The sequence below is a fragment of the Poecile atricapillus genome, chromosome 1 (assembly GCF_030490865.1).
Source record: "Poecile atricapillus isolate bPoeAtr1 chromosome 1, bPoeAtr1.hap1, whole genome shotgun sequence".
Taxonomy (NCBI): domain Eukaryota; kingdom Metazoa; phylum Chordata; class Aves; order Passeriformes; family Paridae; genus Poecile; species Poecile atricapillus.
The window spans coordinates 70,955,434-70,977,714 of NC_081249.1; the positions used below are offsets into that span (position 1 = coordinate 70,955,434).

The 22,281-nt window shown below is 35.8% G+C and overlaps 1 protein-coding gene and 1 long non-coding RNA gene across 5 annotated transcripts in view; one reads left to right on the forward strand and one right to left on the reverse strand.

Annotated features, from left to right (window-relative positions):
• The first annotated feature begins 296 nt into the window (after positions 1–296).
• On the forward strand, positions 297–16,905 carry LOC131574623 (uncharacterized). 2 transcript variants are annotated; one of them, XR_009276550.1, is made up of 4 exons: positions 297–406; positions 2,415–2,536; positions 6,021–6,156; positions 16,644–16,905. It is a non-coding gene; the product is annotated as an uncharacterized LOC131574623 (long non-coding RNA). The 2 variants fall into 2 exon arrangements; XR_009276551.1 differs by lacking the exon at positions 297–406 and adding an exon at positions 1,857–1,939.
• TNFRSF19 (TNF receptor superfamily member 19) overlaps positions 3,316–22,281 on the reverse strand; it is a 58,391-nt gene continuing 39,425 nt past the window's right edge. For all 3 annotated transcript variants that reach the window (XM_058829199.1, XM_058829200.1, XM_058829201.1), the window contains 5 exons: positions 12,748–12,912; positions 11,352–11,477; positions 10,498–10,600; positions 8,153–8,547; positions 3,316–5,749 (listed from right to left, as the gene is read on the reverse strand). In XM_058829199.1, the coding sequence (XP_058685182.1) occupies positions 8,160–8,547; positions 10,498–10,600; positions 11,352–11,477; positions 12,748–12,912 (782 nt within the window). In that variant the 3' untranslated portion in view covers positions 3,316–5,749; positions 8,153–8,159. The remainder of the gene's footprint in view (positions 5,750–8,152; positions 8,548–10,497; positions 10,601–11,351; positions 11,478–12,747; positions 12,913–22,281) is intronic.

Sequence of the window (22,281 nt, forward strand, 5' to 3'; positions counted from 1 at the left end):
TTTGATCAAGGATTTTTTGTCTCTTTGTAGTCTCAAAATATCAAAACAATGTGATGAATTTTGGCAAAATGCAAGTGATATTTCTGGAATATTATGGGTCTGCTTTAGTATTTCAGTCAGAAAAACATTCTCACTCTTGTACTGGTGCAACGTCCCCTTAACTTTAACTGTTGAACATCCTTAGGAAAAAGGTTTAATAAAGCTGAAACTCTGATAAAGCAACACAACTACTGTTGTATCTAACAACATAAACCAGCACCAGGCTGGTCAAAAACTTCCTTTTTTCTCTTGCAACAGAGAGACAACAAACGGCCAAACAAATGGTCAAGCTGAAACCTTCTGCTGAAACTCAGCTACCAGATGTTGCTGGAATCAACATCAATATGCAAGAAAGCACATTTGCAAGGTATGGACAAAACTGGCATGGTAAATACTGTTTCTCTGCTGATTCCAGATCTGCCTCGTTTTGCTTTGGGCTGCTGCAGAGTTTATGTGTGTTTAGGTGAACATGAAGTTAGAGAAGTAAGGTGGCTGTAGACTAGTGCTTTACTTTGGCTTTTAAAATATGTTTTGCAATGTAATGGCCCCTTTTGCTCTTTTTTTGTGCACTAAAAGCTAAATATCCTTTTCTCATTTTGATAACAAATAACCTTTGCTGCTGCTGTTTTGTTCAATATTGGTCTGTAAAATACCCATTGTGTGGAACGTTTTCCCCCCCCTAAGGCTCCTGTATTGGCCTATGAAATGTCTAGGGCACATGGATGCCTGGGCTGAAAGGCATTTTAAAAAATTGAAACAGAATCTTTAGTTGTTTTTTTTGGTTTTTTTTTTTTTTTTTTAATTTTCTCAGTTCATTTTGCAGTCTCTGCCACATGGAGAATAAGTACTTGGGTGGTGTACAGGTCTCCCCTGAATTGGTCCAGTGTTCTATAATTTCCTCAAATTTAAGGATTTAGGAATAAAATTACTAACTGACCTGGACAATGGCCTGCCTCAGGCCATGTGCAAGGCGACAAGTTTTTTATTTTGTACATTTTCTGTATTTATATATGTTTACTGTTATGTTCCAATTATGTGTGTGATACAGATCTGGGGCAAATCAAAATGATCTCTGGAATTCCAATGGTTTAATTTTTTTTTCTAAGCTGTAAATCAGTGTTCTCCCTTAAACTGTTGGTTACAACCAGATTTTGATATATTAGCTATTAAGCATAGGGGAATTTTTGCATACTAAATAGCATGTGAATTGTCCATCCATAAACTGAGACTGAGAGCTGGGCAAAAGAAATGGAAAACTCCACAAAGACTGAGGCTCAGGGGAAGCACTTTCTAAAAGCTACCTTCTCTTTTTGTCTGCTTTTCCACCAATGCTTTAAAAAAATGTCATTTATAACCATTTGAACAAGTCAAATCTCCTTTTGTCAGATCAACCAAAAAAAAAAAAAAATCCCACTGTGATAAGGATTTAGAAAATCAAATGATGGGAAAACTCCTTCAGTCCTACATGACTGACCCTGCTGTTGAAGCTGTGGTTCTGTGTAGAAACCTCAGTGTGCCCCCAATCTGCCACCCTCTCCATCAGTAGGCTATTAGAAAACATTTCTTCTAATCCCATCATTCACTGCTGTTGTGGAAAGCAGCAGGCTCCCCAGCAAATCCACCCACGATTATTTTTATCCTATTGAAAGCGCTACCTTATCAGACATAATTGAAATGGCTCATGTGCTGCTATGTGAAGAGCTAATGGGTTTTACCATCACTCAGGCCAAAACTAAATATGGATTAAATTGCCAGCACAAAGTGTGCATTGTGTGGCTCTGCTCTGCAGTGCCCAGCCTCAGCTTGCTCCGTGCCTGATAAAACACTGCACCCTCCTTCAATCCCCCTTTGTTAAAAGGGCAAAACAAAGCAGCAGTGTCTGCGCTGGAATGTGCTGCAGGTAGTGATCTAAACCTCCATCACCAAAGACAGTGAGAGGATTAATTTAATGCATGGAGGTTGTTGCTTGGAGGGACTTCATAGGAATGCAAACCAAAGGCCCTCAAAGAGACCACAACAAAGGGAAAAGCCATGTGATCTCAAACTCCTGGTAGGATGAGGAGCACTGGATTAAGGGCTTGGTCTACCTTGTAGAAAAGGCAGGAAATGCTGTTGTACTGAATAGGAATGCAATGCAAAAGATTTTGGGGTGGGTGGGTTTTTTGTAGACCTTCTGGAAAGCTTGGATGGAAAATTGCAGCTTTGTTAATGACATTGATATAGTAATTGCTATGAGCAAATGTCTGTGCAAATGTTGTGGTCATGTATGTCATGTGTTCTGTGTTGTACTTCGTTTCCAGATAGAGTATCTGTCTTTCAATTCCTGTTTGTTTATTGATTATATTTTTTCAAATTTTTGCATAAATCCATCGCAGTCCTGGCAGTGCTGAGAGTCACAAAGATCCCTGTCTTGGCACAGAGTGACCTCCCAAACATGCCAGGTGCTTCTCGTCCTACCAGACTTGCAGACCTCCAGGTGAACTCCAAGGACACTCAGGTGGGCCTGAGCACATGAACTGCTGCCACTTGTGACAGTCACAGCTGAAAACAAGTAGGAAACTGCTCAGGAGGGCAGCACATGGACATAGGGTATAAGGAGTCCTTGCTATTCTGGGCAGGTGATCCTCAGTTAAGCTCTGATTTATGTACTTCAAATAATGTAGAAATAACAGCATTACACTGAGAAGAACCAATGTGTAATTTGCTCAACTAAATCAGAGACAGGGACAAAGCAGCTTTTGAGTCTCCCCCAAACTTTCCCCCCAAAAATCAAGAGTGCTTTCATACTCCAGCACAAGCTCCTTGGCTTTATGTTATCGGCAATCCCTATCTGGATTCAGTTTCCAGTCACTGCTTATGACTTTATCATTAGGACCAATTTTATACAATTATCAAATTACTCTTTCTTCTCAGTCTTCTACTCTTGTCAGTCAGACTGTTCCATTCCTTTCTTAATCATTTAAACTGGGGCCATGACTCCAATCCTGCTTCAAAAATACAGCTCCTTTCATTATTTGCTTATCTGTGTTGTCAGAGACAACCCAGTAGTGTGGAGCACCACGTGCTCTTTTCTAAGACATTGTAAAGACAGCAATCTGTCTTTTTCCACAGCTTTTTTTCTGACACCCCTTTCTTGAGAAGCAGAATTTTTAAACAGTTTTGAAGCACTATGATTTTAGGCATTGATGTTAACTTACTGCTTCTTCGGGGTCCTCCTGCTTGAAGAATAACGTTACTGCTAAACCACAAACATCTCAAGACAAAGATGCACTGAATTCTACCATAGCCTTAAGATAATTACACCATTATGGAATTCTAAAAGAATTAGAAGAATTCATCACTAAATTTCTACAGAAAGCTATTATTAATTTGAGGTCAACAAACCAAGACTGGTCATTTCACTGAACGTTTTATTCACAAGTAGAAAAAGTATTACAAAACAATTTATACAAGATTTTAATTTACATTTGTTAGAGGAGTATTTAAAACAGCACTGTTAAGTCCCTAGACATGTCATGTGGGCGGTCTCAATGCAGTGATAGTGGATGTTTTCTATTGGCATGTACAACATTGCTTGCCACAGGCAATATACAAAAGACCAATTTGGTTAAATTAAGAAAAAAAAGTATGTACAAAATATACACATATATTTTAAAAAATACTCTCTTAATTTTTCCCTCCCAATTCACTCTCAAGCTTTCACTCACTAAAAAAAAAAAAAAAGAAAAGTATCTTTCTCTAGGGTTGCTGGATAAAAACAATTATACAAAGTTTAAATTCCAATGAGAAAACATACTGTGGCAGATGTTGGCAAAATCTTTGAACATCGCTTTTTCAAGAACTGTTATTTGTGAAAAGTTGAATCTCTGAATGTTCTAAAAATATTTTGCCATATACTGAAATGCACATTGGATATTTTTCTATTTACAAAGTATATACAAAGAAGCACGTCTCTTCATGCACATGTAGTGAAAAATAATGTTTTGTAACTTCTTAAATGTATGAAAGTATACAAAGAAATTATTCAAAACTACTCATATTTAAACATATATGTGAAAGTATTTATCTGAGTAATTTTACTGTATAACTGCTTATTTTTCCATCAGTGACCAAAAGGTGGTATCTACTTCTTAAAACACCAAAGAAGTGTTTGCCAAACAACATTTTTTGCTGTTGCCAAACAACAGCAAAAAAAAAAAATCACTTGGGTAACTTGTTCAGTTTGGTTCGAATTTGGGAACTGTTACTCATGGCTTTTGCACAAATGAATAATCTCACTGTTGAAGAGCTGGAGCATCTCTCTGCCATGGCTGCCTGTACTGTTTTTAGCTATTCTTGCGCAGGTCCAACCCTCTTCTGCGTGCTTCAAAACAAAAGTCTTTTTCCATAATGGATTCTTAATACTGTCTCAACATTTCCATTGCCACACAAACCCTGTGTGGAAAGATGAGTAATATTTATTGCCAATTTGCATCTGTTTTGCTGATTGCTTTGCTTTAGTCAAGGCACATCAGGTACTTTAAGGAATAATTGCTAGAGTTCATCACAGGCATGTGTGAGCCTGTTGAGTGTAATGAATCAGTAGAGGTTACTGGGATTATCCACAGAAGCAAAAACTATTTTAGGGGTGAAAATGGCTGAAAAAAAATAAAATATATTAAGGGATGTGATAAAGCAAACAAATTTTTATATTTTGTGTGGAAAATTTGACTTGACACAGTACTACAGTGAGAAGGACAGAGCATCTTGAATGCAAGGGACTCCTAAATGAAGGAATTAGTTCACCACAGAGCTTGACCCTTAAAAATAATGCATTAATAAAAAATCTTGGTAACAGTCTCACTGTATAAATACTTTCATGGCACATCTGCTATAGTCTGACATTTTGATTCGACAGTTGATTACAATTATTTCAACATTCAAAATTATATGCTATAACAAGAAGTGCTGTATTCCAATACTGAGACTACTAATTAAACACAATGTCCTTATCTATATGTCTGACCTTCATTAAACTAAATCTAATTTAAAGCTAATCTCCTGCTACACTTAACAGAACAATGCCACCTCCCAAAAATGTAATAATTGGATGGAGGGGACTTCAACCACACCTACTGTAACATGCTAATTCTCTAACTCCCCAAACTAGTTTATTGAATATAATGTAATATATAATAAAAGCTTCAGTTTATTAATAGGTGATCCTTTTATAAACAGAAATGGATTTTTTTTATCTCCTTCAATAGCAGGAATATTACTTAAAATTAGAACCAGCAGAAAAAGAAATCCTAATGCATGCACAAATCTGCAGGCAGAGTAACTGGTACTGTGTTGTCCTACATCTTCTGACCCCATATGTAGCCACATTTGAGACCCCCCTAAACACACTGAAGTATTTTTATTTCTTGCTGTATTTACATATACCATTAAGCTCACTCCATTAGACATTTTGAGACTCTGAGGAAATAGAAAGAGAGATTGAAAAGGTCATAAATCCACTTTCAGGGTCCTCATAGGATGCTTCTTGAAGTTTAACTTCCCAGCTGTTACAGCTCAGACACAACTGCTCAGAAAGTGTGAAATGATGCCATTTTTTTCCAGCTGGTTTGAAATCCATGCAACACTGAAGACCAGACTATGTTTGATGAATATCAGCAGGGGAGTGTAGAGGAAGCATTCAGCTTTAAGCTGAGAGAAATCACTCCAGTTCCTAAAAAAAGTGACAGGAGAGTGGTTACATAAGTTCATAAGAAACCTGCATGTACTTCTATATTAGGGTAAACACTAAAAGAGTAGAGGTATACTTACTGGTTGCTGTAAAATTCACCTAAACCTGATGATTAAACCTGTATTAAAACCACATTAAAAAGCTTAGACTTGTCTGTACATAAATAAAAATTTGCTATATTCTGATTTTATGTTATTCCTTTGAAGTATAATAATAAAACAATGACCTATGCAAGACTGTAATACATCCACAGGGAGTACAAAGACCATTCTTGCCTCAAAATATTTCAAAAAGGCATGAAAGATGGGAAAATATGCTATGGACCGAGATGAAATAATTGTCTTGGGGTTGTACAGCTGGCCAGTGTTCATCCTGAAGATACATCTCAGGTAAGCCCAGTCCTGGTCCTGTGCCATGAACACTACTGAAATTTCTCTGCCAAAAATGCACTAATTATGCACTGTAAAGTCTGAACATGGAGAAATTGTACAAAATTAATCAGTAGGGTCTATTCTAGGAAAAAAAAATGAAGAAAAACTTAACCCTCCTGAAGACCTAGATTATTCAAAATTATACACAAATCTCAGTAGTTATAGAGGACAGAAGAAAACTATCAAAGCATCCTGCATTTTGAGATGCTAGAAAAGCTGTCTCCATACACATAGGAATCTATAAGAAAATTTACAGTTCAGATACCATAACAAGTATAGTGAAATAAAAGCTAATTTTTGTAGCCATATTTTGAAATTCTGTGGGTCTTTTGACCTAAGAAAACTCTTAAATAATATTAATTGCATACCTCTGAAGCTGATGCATGGTTTGGTGGGAAAACACCCACAAACTTCTGATTTTGAAAACCTTGTTAATATGGAAATACATTCCCATAAAACATCAAGAGCTGCTGGGAACTAGAAGTGTTGAGATCTGAAGTGGTGTCCGGGTCACTGTCCCTTCGTACACACAGCTACAGAATATAACTGTCACCAAATGAGATTGGGCACACACAGAAATAAAACTGCCAGTGCTGCCATCTCACATGTGGGCAGGCACTGCCCAGCATGGTTACAGACAAAACTTTGTACTGTAAATAATACACTGAGAGAAATATGTGCCACCTGGATAAGGCTGATATTGTCAGTGATGGCAGCAGATTTTCAGGGTGACAAGTTCCGTTGAAGTCAATGGCAAAACAATCCTTGATTTAACAGTCAGTTCCCGTCCCTTTCCTCCTCTTGACAATGTCAGCCAAACAATTAAGGCCAGATTTACAAAGAAACTATTGCACTTACATGTTTTCAGAGTATGCGTGGTTTTTGCTAAATACTAATTATTTTCTACTTCATATTTAGGAATAACACAAAAGTGTTAATGCAAACCAAATGGAAAAGGATCAAAGGAATGCCGTTTTACTTCTGCAGATGGCCCAAAATTTTCATAATTACAGATAGCATAATATTCTTAATTAAGTTTGGTGCATTATTAATATTAGTGGCAACTTCTTGGGTTCCTGCCTCTGAGTTCATGTACAGGGGAATCTTTCAGCTTTCCAGCCACAGCCTGCATAAGCCTGGAGAAACAACACCACTTTCTATCAGGACACAGGCCATAATTTTGGATCCTTTCACAGATTATTTCCTTGAGGCTCCAGATTACTTCCAAAAGTAAAAATTCCATTTTAAAAATATGGAAAATATTCAAAAAGAGATAATGTTGAAGCAGTAGCAGAGTGACTTTTTGCAACAGTTCCACTCTTGCATAGTTAAGACAATTGTTTGTCACCTCTTTGCATTTTGACCTCAGACCTGCATTTTCTCTGAGCTTTTACAGATAAATTTGTATTTTACAGATTAACTTATGTTTTATCTGATGACATGGGAATATAAATGGCATTATAAGGCATTTGAGATTCTCTTGTGTTTCTACTACTACTGCATTTACTCCACAGAAAGGCTCCATAAATATTTTTAGATGAACACTTGTACGTCTTTTATGCTTTGTTTGCAATAAGCAAAGCCAATTGCTCAGTTCTTACTCATAAACAAAGGCTATCCTTACACAATGGTTTGATCATAAGACTATTAGTTTTTCCCTTGAAATTTAATGAAAGAATTCCTTGATAAAAGCTGACCGGTGTACAGACTTACCCCTGTATTCTGGTTAGTATTATTTCAACACCACGGTTTGCGTAATTACACCTTTCAAATTCAGTTAATGATTTAAAAATGTGAAACTGCTCGATCTCTTGTAGAGGTTTAATTTATCTCAGCAATAGCTAGGTGTAACCTATGGAGAAATAGAACCCTGAAACTTCTTACAACTCTATTTTTATCTGGCTCTACATGCCTGGAGCACTCATTCTCATTCCTCTGTAGTGATGTTTTTTACCTCTTTATCAGTCTGTAGAGTCATTTGTTGTTCCATTACACTTTGGCTGGCTTTCAGCAGTCACAGAGTTCTGAAGTGATGAAGCTTCTCTGCATGTTCTGTGTTCAGAGATTTCAAAGGACTTTGCACCATTTCCATCAAGAGACTTAGCTGAAATAAGTATTTCACTTAGTTCCTGGTTATTATCCAATTCAACAGCAGCTGCATTTTCAGTCTCAAGGCTGCAGGATTTTGCAGATCCTCCAGTCAGTTCTGAATATGATTCACAGAGAGAAATGCTGTCACAACAAGCTGAGTTTTGCATAAGAGGCCAAGCATCTGGAATGTCTCCACTGGTAGAGTGTGAAAGAGAACCAAGGAAAGCAGGAATCATTTCTCCAACAGAATCAGGAGCTCTGTGGAAGGATAAAAGGCACGTGGTTTACAAAGCATTCCAGAAAATATTATCAGTATTTTAATTACTTAATTCCTTGTCTGGAAATGACAAAAGCTCTGGTGAACACTACTTCAGACAGTGAATCCAGGATTCCACAAAACATGAACTACAGCTGGGGTTGTTTAGGGTCAGAAATATGACAAAAAATACTATAGTACTGTTCAGATATAAACACTGTCACAAAGAAGAAGGAGTTTTTTTTTCCGAGCGCACAGAGAGGGGAGTATTAAGATGTAGCAGTCTTAAAGTGCAGCAACAAAGATGGCTGAGCAGAGTCTACAGTCTCCAACACCAGGGGAGGTTCGGTTGGTTTGGGTTTTTTTTCTCCCCAAACTGTAGATAGACAAATATCTAAGTATGGAAGTAATATCTAATACGGAAGTAAAAGAAATAAAGTGGCTTCAGACTAGGAGAATGGAATAGGCAACAAGGCTTCTTGAAACCTTGTGTTTGCTTTAAACCTGAAAACTGGATTTTTCAGTTTGTTCTGCCTAGCCTTCAAAATGCAAAAAGTTTTTCTTCTATTCTCTTTTATGTGGAAAGGACATAATATTAAAGAAGAGCAAGCATTATTTTTATTTTGTGGAAAATGGAAGAAAGTAGAATGGAAACTCAGTGTTATCTACCTCAAGTAAATTTAAAGTGCACAATAACAGTGACATGTGGCAAACACTGTTGAAAGGCCACTAGTGTTTTTCACTATATATACACCAAAATAAGTATTAACAAAACCAGGAATTTATACCAATATGTTTTATTTCCAAACACCTTCTACAGATTTTTAAAATGCAAAGGCTATATTAAGTCTGATATGCAGTGTAACAAAACTTATCCCACATTAACAGGCCTATAACAGTTTTTGAGCAGCCTTACTCATTTCCAACACATAATGCTGTAATAGCTTTGACATACACACAAAGCATTTTCAGAGATGAGGCCAAAAGTCAGGACATTGCACCACAATTGAAGGAAATACATTATTCTGGCAAAGGAAATTGGCACAAGCTCCATTTCTACTGGAAGGAACCACAGAATCTTTGATGTCCACATAGCATGGATATTACAGTTATTTTTAAAGCCTTAACCAAAAGACTTCTCAAAAAGTATACAACTCTCAATTTGTCAGCCTCAGTGGTATACAAAGATGACTCAAGCTTGTTGGTATTTAAACAAGTTATTATAGAAAACTTAGATATTGTACTTAGGTCACTAAGTCACCTTACACAAACAGTACTTATGAAGAAGCTCCCTCTACATTTTTATTTACTTGTGGCCATAAGAACAAAACAGCTGAAGAACAATTTAAACCTTATATGGAAAATTATTCTAGTTAAAGAAATAAATATATCCTGTGTTAAAATCTGTAACCAGGAAACTCTGAAGGACACCATAAATGTTATATATTTAGCTCATGGCCCTGCTGTAAAAATAACTACTCTACTACTGCACGTAAACTCAGCTAATCGGGAGAAAATAAAGGTTAAAACCTGCTGGAAATTCAGAAATAATAGATATTTCAAATCTTGCAGTCCTAAACACTTTCTTTAAAAAATAATAATCTCTATGCCACTTGTGAATTGTACCTCAGTTCCCCCAATTCATGGGTTTATGCAGCAACTCTTGCTAACCATTAACAGAAGAGGGGGTGGCCAAAGCCCCAAAGAAGCCACAGAGTAAAAGGAATATTATCTGTTTGTGAGAGAAGCCACTTCTTCAGAGAAACACATGGATCAAGTCAGCATTTACTAAGTAATAATTAATTTTTTCACCATAAACCTATTCTTGCAGAACTTGGGATGATATGGGTACAGTTCATCAAAATCCCTCATTCCACTTCAAGCAGCTGTTGTCTCTGTATATTAATTAAAAAATACTTCATGTTTAATACACACTTGTAAAACTAAGTTACCTTTCATTGAGCGTGGTTTGTGAGTGGAAAGCACAGCTGTGACTGCTGTGCTCCATGCTACAGGTTTCATCACAGCACAGGGAGGGAATCAAGTGAACTGGTCCTAGGGAATGGAAATTAATTCAATAGTGTTAAAACTGTCAAAGCTCTGTATAAACTTAGTCTCTGTTCTTTTTCAAACTTGAGTATTAGTTTGCCAGTTACATTATAATACATGGATTGAGGAAAGAGATTTCTTGCTGTAAAAACATTTTTTAAAAAAACTTTATTCCTTTAAAATTGAAATATTTATGAAAGCCAAGTCCTTTCTCTAGAAGTAATACAGAAGTCAGTCATGAATACCTATTTTTTAAATTAATTTTCTTCTCAGTTGAATACACATAAGTGGAAACATTCTGAGTTAAGCTATCAGGATAATATTTAAGCCTGTGCTTTTGTGTTAAATTACGTATTTCTTAATGTCATAACTGCATCTGTTCTGATATAACTTAAAAAAATGGCAAGGATTTCAATTGTCTGGGTTGTTAATGCACTTTAGAATACATTGCACATTCTTAGATACTCTCTGGTAAATCCTTCACACTAATTTAAGTCTCAAAGCCAGACGCAGTGCTATTTTTATCAGAAATAAATGTAATAGACATTTCAATTTTTTTTTCAAGTGAAGACACTGAAATGAATAAAGGAAAAAACAAAAAAAAAGCCCAAATAGCTTCTTAAAAATTGTTTCTGCTTATTAAGAAATTAGCCTAGGACAAAGGGTAGTTTGACAGTGTTAGCTCTGCAGTTAAATGTTATTTTCACAACTCAAGTGTTAGATAAAATAAAGTCACCTTTCAGTAGATCTAACATACCACATGTCTGTGATGTACTTCTTTGGCACTGGCAACATGTTCTGTGGTCATATTCACTTAGCCGTGGTCTATCAAAACATGATAATTCAGAGCCATTGTAGTGAATGTCTTGTGATCTCAGAGACCCTTGGAACAAAGTGAATAAAAATCTATATCAGTAAAGTGTTACCCTTTTTCCTGCTCAGAGCCCTCTATCTTCACAGAACATGTAATTGTCATGCTATAAAGTATGTCCATACATTTTCCAGTTGAAAGATCCACAGTGACCATGTGGCTTCCAATAACTTAACCCCCAGGTTTGCAACAAACCCTAGAAGAGCTGGTTCAACTACAGCCTCTTCTAGGAAGACATCAGCTCTCATTTTGATGATTTGAGAGTATATCTTATTCACTGTTACATTTTTGCAGTGGTGAATGATTCTCAGTGCTTCCCATCTGAAATTTTCCAGAGTCAGCTTTCAGCCACTGGGATTTTGTTTACATTATCTTCAAGAGCTTTATATTAACAGCAGACTTCCTTTAATCTCTATAATTGCAGGCCAAGGCAAACAAGTTATTGCACTTCACTAAATGAAGTCTGAATTCACTGTGTCAGAATTTCTCAAAACTCATGTGTAAAGCAAATTCTAGGTTAGGAACAATTCTTACAATGCCTCTATAAACCTTTTAACTTCTGTTTGTGCTGAAAGCAGCAATAACATCAATTCATCCTAGAGAGTATTCTAGTTTCACATCCAGTGTTATCTATTAGACGCTATAAACATATTTAAATATATTTTTTTAAAACTATAAATGGGAACTAAAGTGCTTTTCACTTTTTTCTTTCTTAATTTAAATTAAGAAGCAAAAAAATGTTTATTATAAACAAATTACATTGATGAGCTGTTAGGGATTTAAAAGAAATTTACAAATCTGTCTTAGGCATTTAATTAATCTTGAATATGCCCATAAAACCAAAACTTTTAAGGACAAATCTCTCATCTACACTGGCCACATTCATTGTCTTGATGACCTAATCTGTGTTTCACAATAGCAGTTGATGCACAGATCTTCCAAACTGGTATTTCCACATTGACATTGCAACTCTGTAATGTCCCATCTTGGATCATGAATGATCCAAATGCATCTGTGCAGCATCTAGCAGAGTATGGCATGGAGTTGATACAACTGGAGGTTTTCTGGGCATTTCCACAGTATTTTCTCTGTAGCAGGAGAAAATGTTCCCACACTGAGCTGGCAAACTTGGATGAAGTCCTGGGCTCTGCTACGTTGACCAGCTCAGTGCTAAACTTGCTTAAATGATGTATAAGTTTCATTTCTTTACCTACAGAGATATCTGCCAAACTAATACCACTCTAAAAATATTACCAAGAAACAGTAATAATTGGAAACTCACAGCTTGGTTTCTTCTCCATGAACTGCCTCTTGCAATAGATAACACAAAGGATGAGAAGAGCCAAGAGCACTGTTGCAAGTGCACTGCAGATAACAGCTGCCAGAGCAGTGTCTCGAGGACTGGAAGCAGTTGAAGGGATCTTCACAAGATTTACCTTGGTGGTACCTGAAATATAATTAAATAATAATTAAGGCAAATGTCTGCAGTCATTTCTAGAGCATAGTCATGTAATAGAAAGTCTGGGAAACAGACTTTTGTTTGTGGCACAGAAAAGAAGAGAATGTTCTCTGAAAAAAAGAGAATGTATTTCTATGTGCAACATTAGTTGCACAGATAGATATATTGTCAGCACGCTCAGTATGAAAAGGAATCTTAGAAAAGATATATTGCAAACTGTGTGATAATGGGTGAAGATGTACACAAACACATTCATACTGTCCATGAGAATGGAATCAGATCCTCACCATGAAAACAAAGACATCTGAATGTATAATGTCACATGAATTTAATATGGAGAACATTTCCTAGGGTAGAGGTGAGAGAGTGATCCACTAGAGGGAGTCACAAATACATGAACTTCCCTTAATAAGGAAACTTTCTGGGCACTGAGACACCCGCAGAAGTCCAAATGCAGTCAAAATTATGATCCTGCTTTGTTGTATATGTCATGACACCATGGTCATTTCCAAGACCAAACCCAGGATTTCAACTCTGCCAACTCTTTTTCTTCAGTGATTTTTTTTTTTAATACTAGATACCTCTAGTCAACATTCAACAGATTGACTTCATACCCAAATTAATGAAGACTCAACCATCGTTTCCAGCCACAGATGTTTTTAGGTGGAAAGTGAAAAATATTTTTAAAGGATCAAAACTTTAACTACAGCTGCTGAAACTGTCTTAAATTATAGATTTTTAAATGAAATTATTTTTTAAACAGCCTCTGAATCTTGTCAGCCCACCAATTTCAATTTACTTTGAAGTCCTTCTAAATTCAATGAGAAAAAGGAATAAAACATAGAGTACTTCTATGGCAGCAAAATTTTAAGAAACCACAAACCATATTTTACTAACTTACAAAAATAAGTTACTGTGCCTATTTACCCCAGAAGATATTTGGTTAAAACCTAAAGACTATAATATCCTTAGAAATGGACCATGCAGTCATAAGTTTAAATTGTGAGATAAATGCCAGAGTATATTAAAACCTCTAATCAAATTTTTCGTAAATACAATTGTTCAATATGGTTACTGCAATTTCATAATGGCAGGAGAGAACTTCCTAGCTTAGTCAGTGCAAAGAGTGGACTTGTATTACTCAGGAATACTTTTCTGCAATAGTTATGGTATTTCCTCTACACACATCAAACATGGGCACCAAAGGGTTTGTGATACCATATTGCTTTGTTATAATGCCTATAGGGACTGACAAAACCTAGGCATTTTGAAAAGTCGACTTAATTCTAAGACTTTAGACCACTCAGTACCAAAGAAAACACTATATTCTATGAAATAAAGATTCCAGAAAATTAAAGAAATAACCCACCACATGTATTAAATAAACACAGTTTCTAGAGCTTATGGTATCATGTAGTTGCTAGTAAATACGGTAATTAAAAAAGGTAGAGAGATCAGATTATGGCCATTATACAGAAGAAAAAAAGTTTAGTTGCTCATTTCCTGATTTCAGCATAAAGAGAAACAAGGGTTGCCGCATTTACATCTGCTAAAACATTTCCATTTACCTTCAATTTGAACTATTATGTTCCACTGTCACATCAAAATCTGAAGAGCAAATTTATAGCAGATCTTTTTTACATGCTTTCAACTTGCCAAATTGCACAGAGTGGAGCAAGAAGAAAGAAGTACAAACAGAGAGCCACAGAAATGACTGAGGAATTGGAGATGCTCTCTCCTGCGATCAAAGTTTGAGAGAGCTGGGATTGCTCAAGCTCGAGAAGGCTCAGGGGAACCTCATCAATTTGTATAAATTTATAAATATATTGTATTTGTATAAATATAAATAAATCCCTTGGAGGGAGTGTGCAGAGAAGACAGAGCCAGGTTCTTTTTTCAGACCAGAGGTGATGGACACAAACTAAAACACAGGAGGTGCACTCTGAACATCAGGACACTTTAGTAACTCTGAGACTGACTGACCACTGGCTCAGTTATACTTTCTCTTACATAGTTATTACCTATCCTTTTCCTCATGTTCTTCTAGAACTCCTTTACGCACAGAGCTAAGTTCTATGGCCTCTTTTCCAAATTGTCAATGTTAATTTTAATGAAAATGCAGTAAGTGTCATAATCATTTTGTCCTAATTTGAATGCTCTTGGCAGGGGCACCTCAATCTTCCACAGAGAAAACTTTTCTCTCAGTTTCTAGGATTCTTGCAACTGTGGTTTTAAGTTTATAGTTTTAGCAGACTGAAGAAATTTCTACATGAAGTTCCAGGATATCTGTGAGAAGCAGTAAATCTATATAAAATCCTGTCTGTATAGCAATGTGTGCTGGCTTTGGTATGATCAGACTGTGCTTTGGTATCAGGTTTTCAGTTTTAGTCAACTGTCTGATCTAGTTTCTTTTAGAAGGTTAAAGACAGACTGGACAAGTATTTAAAAACCAGACAAAAAAAAACCTGATCAGAACATCTTCAAATATTTTTCATACCAATACATCTATTTGTATTAATGTACACAAGAGCACTAAACAGTTCTTAGTAATTAGGCCTTCATAATTTCCAGAAAAAAGAATTGGCAATTTTAAAGGGCAAAAAAGAAATAGAGCATAGGAGATGGAGTTTCTATATTTTTGTCTCTTCATTTGCTCACAAAACACATCTATTTTCAAGTATGGTTACATATTATGTATTCTAGGAAAATAAAAATTATGTATTTTCTTAATGACCATCAGCAATATTCTAACAGGAAGTGCAGTGATTTAATTTTAAATATGAGCAAAATTTAATTATTTTTTAGCCATCTAGCTATCAAAGATTTGTTTTATTTGGTGGATTTTTTTTCACTTGAGAAAGCAATTTTCTATTCCTGAGAATGCCTACCACTCATTTTCACCTTCAAAGAACTTTTTGGAATAGCTACTCTGAGCAGTCCATTGTAGTCTAGCTCTAATTATAATGATAGTGATCTTCCCTGCAGAGACCAACATTTCAGAAGTGGATTGCTATTGTAGAAGTGGCCCGTTGGGCATTGCTGAACTCTGCTTTCAGTGTTACTCACACATGTATGCATTTTCATAAACTCTTTCTTTTCACAGACTTCATGGTTCCACTTCAGTAAAGCAAGGAGTTGCATTTTAAATTTGAACTTGTACTTACATCTATTAGATGGTTACATGATTAAATTAAAATATGCAATTAAACACTTTGTGAACTGGATGGGATACATTCAGAAAGGAGGGAGGAGGTGCACACTGTTTTCTGATTCTGGAAAGCATGGGCATATTATCCATATTTTATTTAAGAAATTTATTTCATTTTTTAATTTTTAGTTTTAACATATTCTGAAAATTTGTTAATGTTGAAGAATTACCCAAAATATCAAAATGTCTCCTGCATAATTTTGAGCAGTAAGTTTAAATACACATTCTTCCCTTAATTACCAATATTACATTATAATGGCAGTATATGCAAAGGTGTGGTCCTTAAAAGCAAGTAAAGTTTCTGTTAATCCAAGACAGTTAAACAGCAATAACTCAGTTAATATGGAACATATGAATCCCAGCTGTATCACTAAAATTTCTGCCAATAAACAGAATAGCTGAATTTTCAGCCTATTATACCAAACAACAAGAGACAGGGCAAAATGTAAAAAGACTTCCTTTGTCACTGATTTTATGTTTATTTTCTCCATTTTTTTTTTCTTTTTTCCAGAACCATGATTAACTACAGTTGCTACTGGAATCAGCAAACCAAAAAGAAAGCTTTTTGTGGTAGATCAAGCATATGAGAACAGAACTTGCAACACTGTATGTTTCTTCCGTGGATACAAGAAACATATACTAACTTGTAAAGTTGAGGAGAATAAAATGTGGAATATTAAGTTGCCCATTACCTTTACTTGAATGGCCCAACTCAGTGATATCAACCTTAATTTGACAAGAATTGAGGGCTCAGACATACCCTCAAGCTATGTAATTTAACAAGTCACTGCCTGTCAGCTGAACTGCAGTGGCTATCTGTGTGTGTGTGCTCTTGATCTGCAGAACAGGCAAGTCAATGTAAGGCAATGTGGTTCACTTTGAAAATCCTTCATTTTGAAAAAGAAAACCACCAAAAAATAAGTAAAGATGTTTATATTCATTTAAAAATAAGAAGTCAGTATGTTTACCTAGCCCCAAATAAGCAAAATGATGTATTATATACCCTTATATATGATATAGACACTTCAAATACTACATGTGTAAGATCTGTATATATAGATAAAATGCATATGTTTTATATACTACTGAGCATTAACACAAAGCAACTTTCCCTGAATATATCTTTGAGTCTTTACAAAGCAGCAGATTGCCTCCCTTCTCCTGATCTTTCAAGCAGGAGGTAGGAAACTTTATTAAACATTACTGTTGGAGACTGTGGTAAATGGTGGGGACAGAGTCTCCCAGCATCTGTAAAAAGACAGCTTTTTGCATGCACGGCCCACACCCAAAAGTTCATCATGTCAAACCACATTTTTCAAACGTACTCCAAGTGCTGACTATAAAGCCTTTAGTTAATGGCCTACAGTTTTTTCTTTTTGTTTGTTTTATTTTGCTGGTTTTGTTATTTTTTTAATAAATGTACCAAAAAGCCCTAGGGGAGAAAATGACTATTCAAGTATTTATCCATTGTTTGGAAATCCTGAGAAATATGCTTATAAATTAAAATCTTTGAAATGTGATTTATTCCCTTCCAAGACCATTTCTCTTGCACTGTGTATTTTCACAAACCCCAGCTGCTGACAGCCTTTTATGTTTAAAATAGTAGAACAATTGCACTGTGTATGTGAATTTAAAATATATATGAACTCCACAGTACTGGACACACACCACAATGTCTGTAAGGCATAGCCAACCTCTGCCACACATTTTCCTTTTAGCAATTCAGACATGTGAAATCTCGATATTACCATGGTGATCTAAATTGAGCCACTATATGGGTACAAAAGTAACATTGTTTCATACATAAAACTTTTGACTTTGAGAACTGTCTAGCCATGTGAATATAAAAGTCCATGACAGTAAGAGCTCAAAGGACTGCTACCCTCAAATAACCTGAAAAACCCTGAGAGTAAGAAAAAAAAAAAATCAGAGGAAGTGGGATAAAATTTGTGTCATCACTAAACTACACATTCTACCCCACAACATAACTGGTTATTAATAAGAAAAGACAAATCTCTCCTCCATAAACTGGAAACACCCAGCATGGTCTTATGGCAGTAAGTCTATGTTGCTGTAAATGACTGCAGTGTTGCCAACAATTACCTTTATGACTTTTGCTTCTAGAAAGTACCTTTGCATCTCTGACAGGTGGGCAATGTCTGTTCTCTTGAAAATGCAACTTCTTTTTTAGGTGTTTTAATGTGTTAAAATAATGTCCCATAAAACTTATGTCAGAACATATGAGATTGCTAGATACAGTAGAAAATCTATTTTCTTACATCACCTCTAATTTGTACTTTTAACCACATTAATTACCAGACGTTGTGTGAAATAGAACTCACTATTTTAGACTATTCCATTGTTCAAATCCAACTGTAGAATGTATCTATCCCACACAGGCTATGAAAGCTGTCTCATCTTTTCAACAGAAAATGAAAGCAGGAAGTATTTTTTGTATCTTTTTATTTTGCATTCTGTATGTGTGGTCCCATTTAATCTTTAGGACTGGTTAGAGAACAAAAACGTCCCTGTGCAGAATTTGAGTCCATTTGGTCTGTTAATGACAGTTTCTCTTCTTTTTAGTCTCTGTACACACTCTATTGCTCTCAGTCTCAAAACACACCAGACTCTGCTCACATAAGCAGAGGAGGAGTTTGCATTGCTGAAAAGCAAACCTTGTTCATGTGGGAACTACTGCCATCACCTATTTGCTAAGGGAGGAGAGGGGGACCATGAACCCTTCAGAATCTACCTGTATATTCACTAGTAAAATGGCAATGACACACAGGTAAGTAGAAGAATAAGCATGTCTGAAGGTTGTCTCATTTGCCAATGGAGAATAATCCTCTTTCCTTAATCAAATCTGTAACTGAACATTGTGAACTCCATGCAGAGAGGTTACAGCTCTGTTCCAAAAGATTCAAACAAGCTCTTATAGCTGCTGTGTGATGAGGTTGTAGATTGGTGCATAGGTTGGTTTTCAGTAGGTTGAAATATGACAGTGTGGAGAGCTCTGTGCTGTGACCATGACTGAGCGCTGCTAGAGGACCTAAGCCTGCCCCTAGGCAGGGAACATACATCTATCTATGTATTTATTTGTACAAATCCCAGTAAAGCACAAAATGAAATGTAAATTGGTCATAAAAGAGCTTTTGTCCCTCTCTGATTCAACAAGAAGTAATTCTAACACTTCACTTTCCATCCCAAATATTTCCCTCCTTACCCTGGCTCAGCTGTGGTAACACCCAGGGAGTAAAGCAAAATATTTCATAATGATTGCAAGCCTGTGTCCTAAGTTTGTTGACACAAATTTCCATAAACATAACTAATAGTCAGTCTATGCAATACATTTTCAAGAACTATGGCATTTGTTCTTGCTTTAAAAATGCTTTGTAATGGCAACAGTACTCAGGTATGTCACTTCTGTTTGCAAGCTGTTCTGTCACCAGAATAACAGAGTATGCTGTGATACATTTCATTCATAAAGTTTCTAAAGCTCTAGAAAATAGTGATTATATATTAAAGAACAAATATATCAATAAATGATACAATTAAAAAACTACTCTGTTTGAATATCAAATAAGGTGCAGTAATAATTTCCTTATTTTGCTCAAAAAGAAACTTCTTGAATTGGCCAAATAACTTATCTATTCCAGACAGCTAGATCTTCCAGCAGCTACCAGAAAATTCAATAAAGTTTCATAAACTTTTCCCTTGTTGCCTCCTGGCCTAAAATTAAAATCTGAAATAGCTGGGGAAGGAAAATGAAATCCTGATAGCTAGAAACATCTTCTCTCTTCAAACTCTCTGTAATGTACTAATATTTTTTGTTACTAAATATGAAAAATATAAATGCTAAGGAAATTCTTCCAAGTATTAGAAATCCCACACAGAAAGAGCCCAGTTATGAGATATGACTAATAAAAAATCAGTACTCAAAGAGATCTGAAAATACATGTGTGTGTGCATGTGTGTTCAACACTGGACAATTTATTACATTACATTTTAAAAAGGTTATTTCCAGATTGAGAGAATAAATGAAAAATAAAATACAGAAGACCTACAACTTTCAGATTGCAAATAATTAGAATAATCTAAAAATCACATAAAAGATTGACGCCATTGTATTTTGGTATCCATTTGGAAAAGTGACAAAGGGACAAGGCTTAAGTACTCAAAAGTTAAGGTGTAAAAATCTGTAATTCTAAAATCCAAATCAAACTGTGAAGCTAGAGGTCTGTATTAGGTCACATACTTCCTATACATTGTGAAGAAAAGGTTAAATACAGAATAGAATCTGAAATATCTGTCATATGAGTAACACAGTTCCTTATGTCACCATGCTCAGCCTATAGCTACAGAAACCTGGAGAAGGATTATGTACTTTGCTCTTCCCATAAATTACTCAGAGGCAGAGAGGAGCTTCCACTTCTCTTAAAACTCTACGGAGAACAAAAGTCCATGATCTTATTTTGAAATTAGAGACAAATCACAAGCATGGCTTATAATGCCTTTCAGATGCAACTCTTGAAAGAGGAGGTAATTTCTGAGTAAGTTTAAGAGCTCTTTGCCAAGAAAAATGAAATGAAGACTCTTCTACCACCTTAGTGGAGATTGTTTTAGCCACTAGGCTAGAAGCTGAGCTAGGTAAAAGCTTTTTTCTTCTCTCCAGTAGAATTTGCCCAGTTGAAAAGTTTTGTCAGAAGTAGTAAGGGCCCCTCTTTGCACAGCCAACAATCACGTGATATGTTGACTGGAACAAAACTAAATAAACTAGACTTAGGCTTGCTCAGCACTTACATTTTTCTTGTTTACAATTATGTTTAAATATCAGTAGGATACCTTAAATTCTCCACACAAGGCACAAGTTGGGGGGAGAAATAAGTCTGCACTGGGGGAAACAAAAAGTATGTTTATGTAATTAAGACAGTTTCATAATACACTCCACTGAGCTGAATTAGAATTCTGAATTAAGGTTAAGAGTTGCATAACTAACACTACTAGATTTTAATTGTTTTAATTTTTAACATTGCAATCTCAGGATCTTTTAAAAACACTTTTTTGTGGAGTAAGTAATGTGAAATACATGGGATTAAATACAAATTTTCAAAATTCTGTAACACAGAGGTTAACACCTTTAGAAGTCAGCTACGCATCCTCAGCTCATTGTATTACTGCAGATACCATAAATGCATAAATCTTTGATTTACTGCAAAGAAAGTTACCTACAGTGCATCAGTGTGCATCCTGTGCACACATGCACATGCAAATTTTATTAATGGAACAAAAGAAAAAGCTGTAGCTTTGACACCAGAAATAACAATAGCTATGAAAAGCAGTAATAGATTCACCACTTAAAGCTGTGGGGACAAAGTCAAGTTATACAGAACAAAAGGCTGCTATATACAAGATCCTTGCTTTAGTATATTACTTAATCTGAAACTTAACACCTCCCCTCTTTAATAGAAGTCAATAGGAATTAGCCATGGAATACAGAAGACATTCTGAAAGGTTGTCTTTGAAAAGTCAAGCTCTGAAAGTGAGATTCATCTGACCAATCCAAAGATCTGCTTTGGAGGGAATCACCTGCACTTTCTCTACAGGGGATGGGGAGGGCAGGGGGTAGTGTGGGTAGGAGAAAGGTTCTTTTAGGGTCTGATTTGTTTTAAACACCACCCTTGATCTCTACACTGAATATAGAGAGAACGTCTGATCACCAAATCATAGATGTAGCCATTATACATATTCACAGTCTAGAAGGTGGCATCCTGCTCTGGTTTTGTCAAGAAACAATGAAGGGTTTTGAGGGCCTTTGACTTCCTCTGTTTCATTTTGTTAACAGATGTTAAACATTTTACGCCACTTCCATTGAGAAGATAAAAGTCAGTCACAACTGCAAAATCTGTAACAACTTCTTTAAAGTGGCAGAAACCCAGAAAAGTCCAGCAGTATTTAATACCTCACATTCTGCATGGAATATAAAATAGTGTGTAGCAAATAAAGTGAGACTTACAGAACTATAGATTTTGCCTATTCTGTGCCTTAAATGAACAAAGGCCCAGTGGGAAAAAATATGCAACAATGCAAACACAATCTGTATTAGAGTCACTATACATGAGGGAATCTCATTATGGTTGCAGGCCTCAATT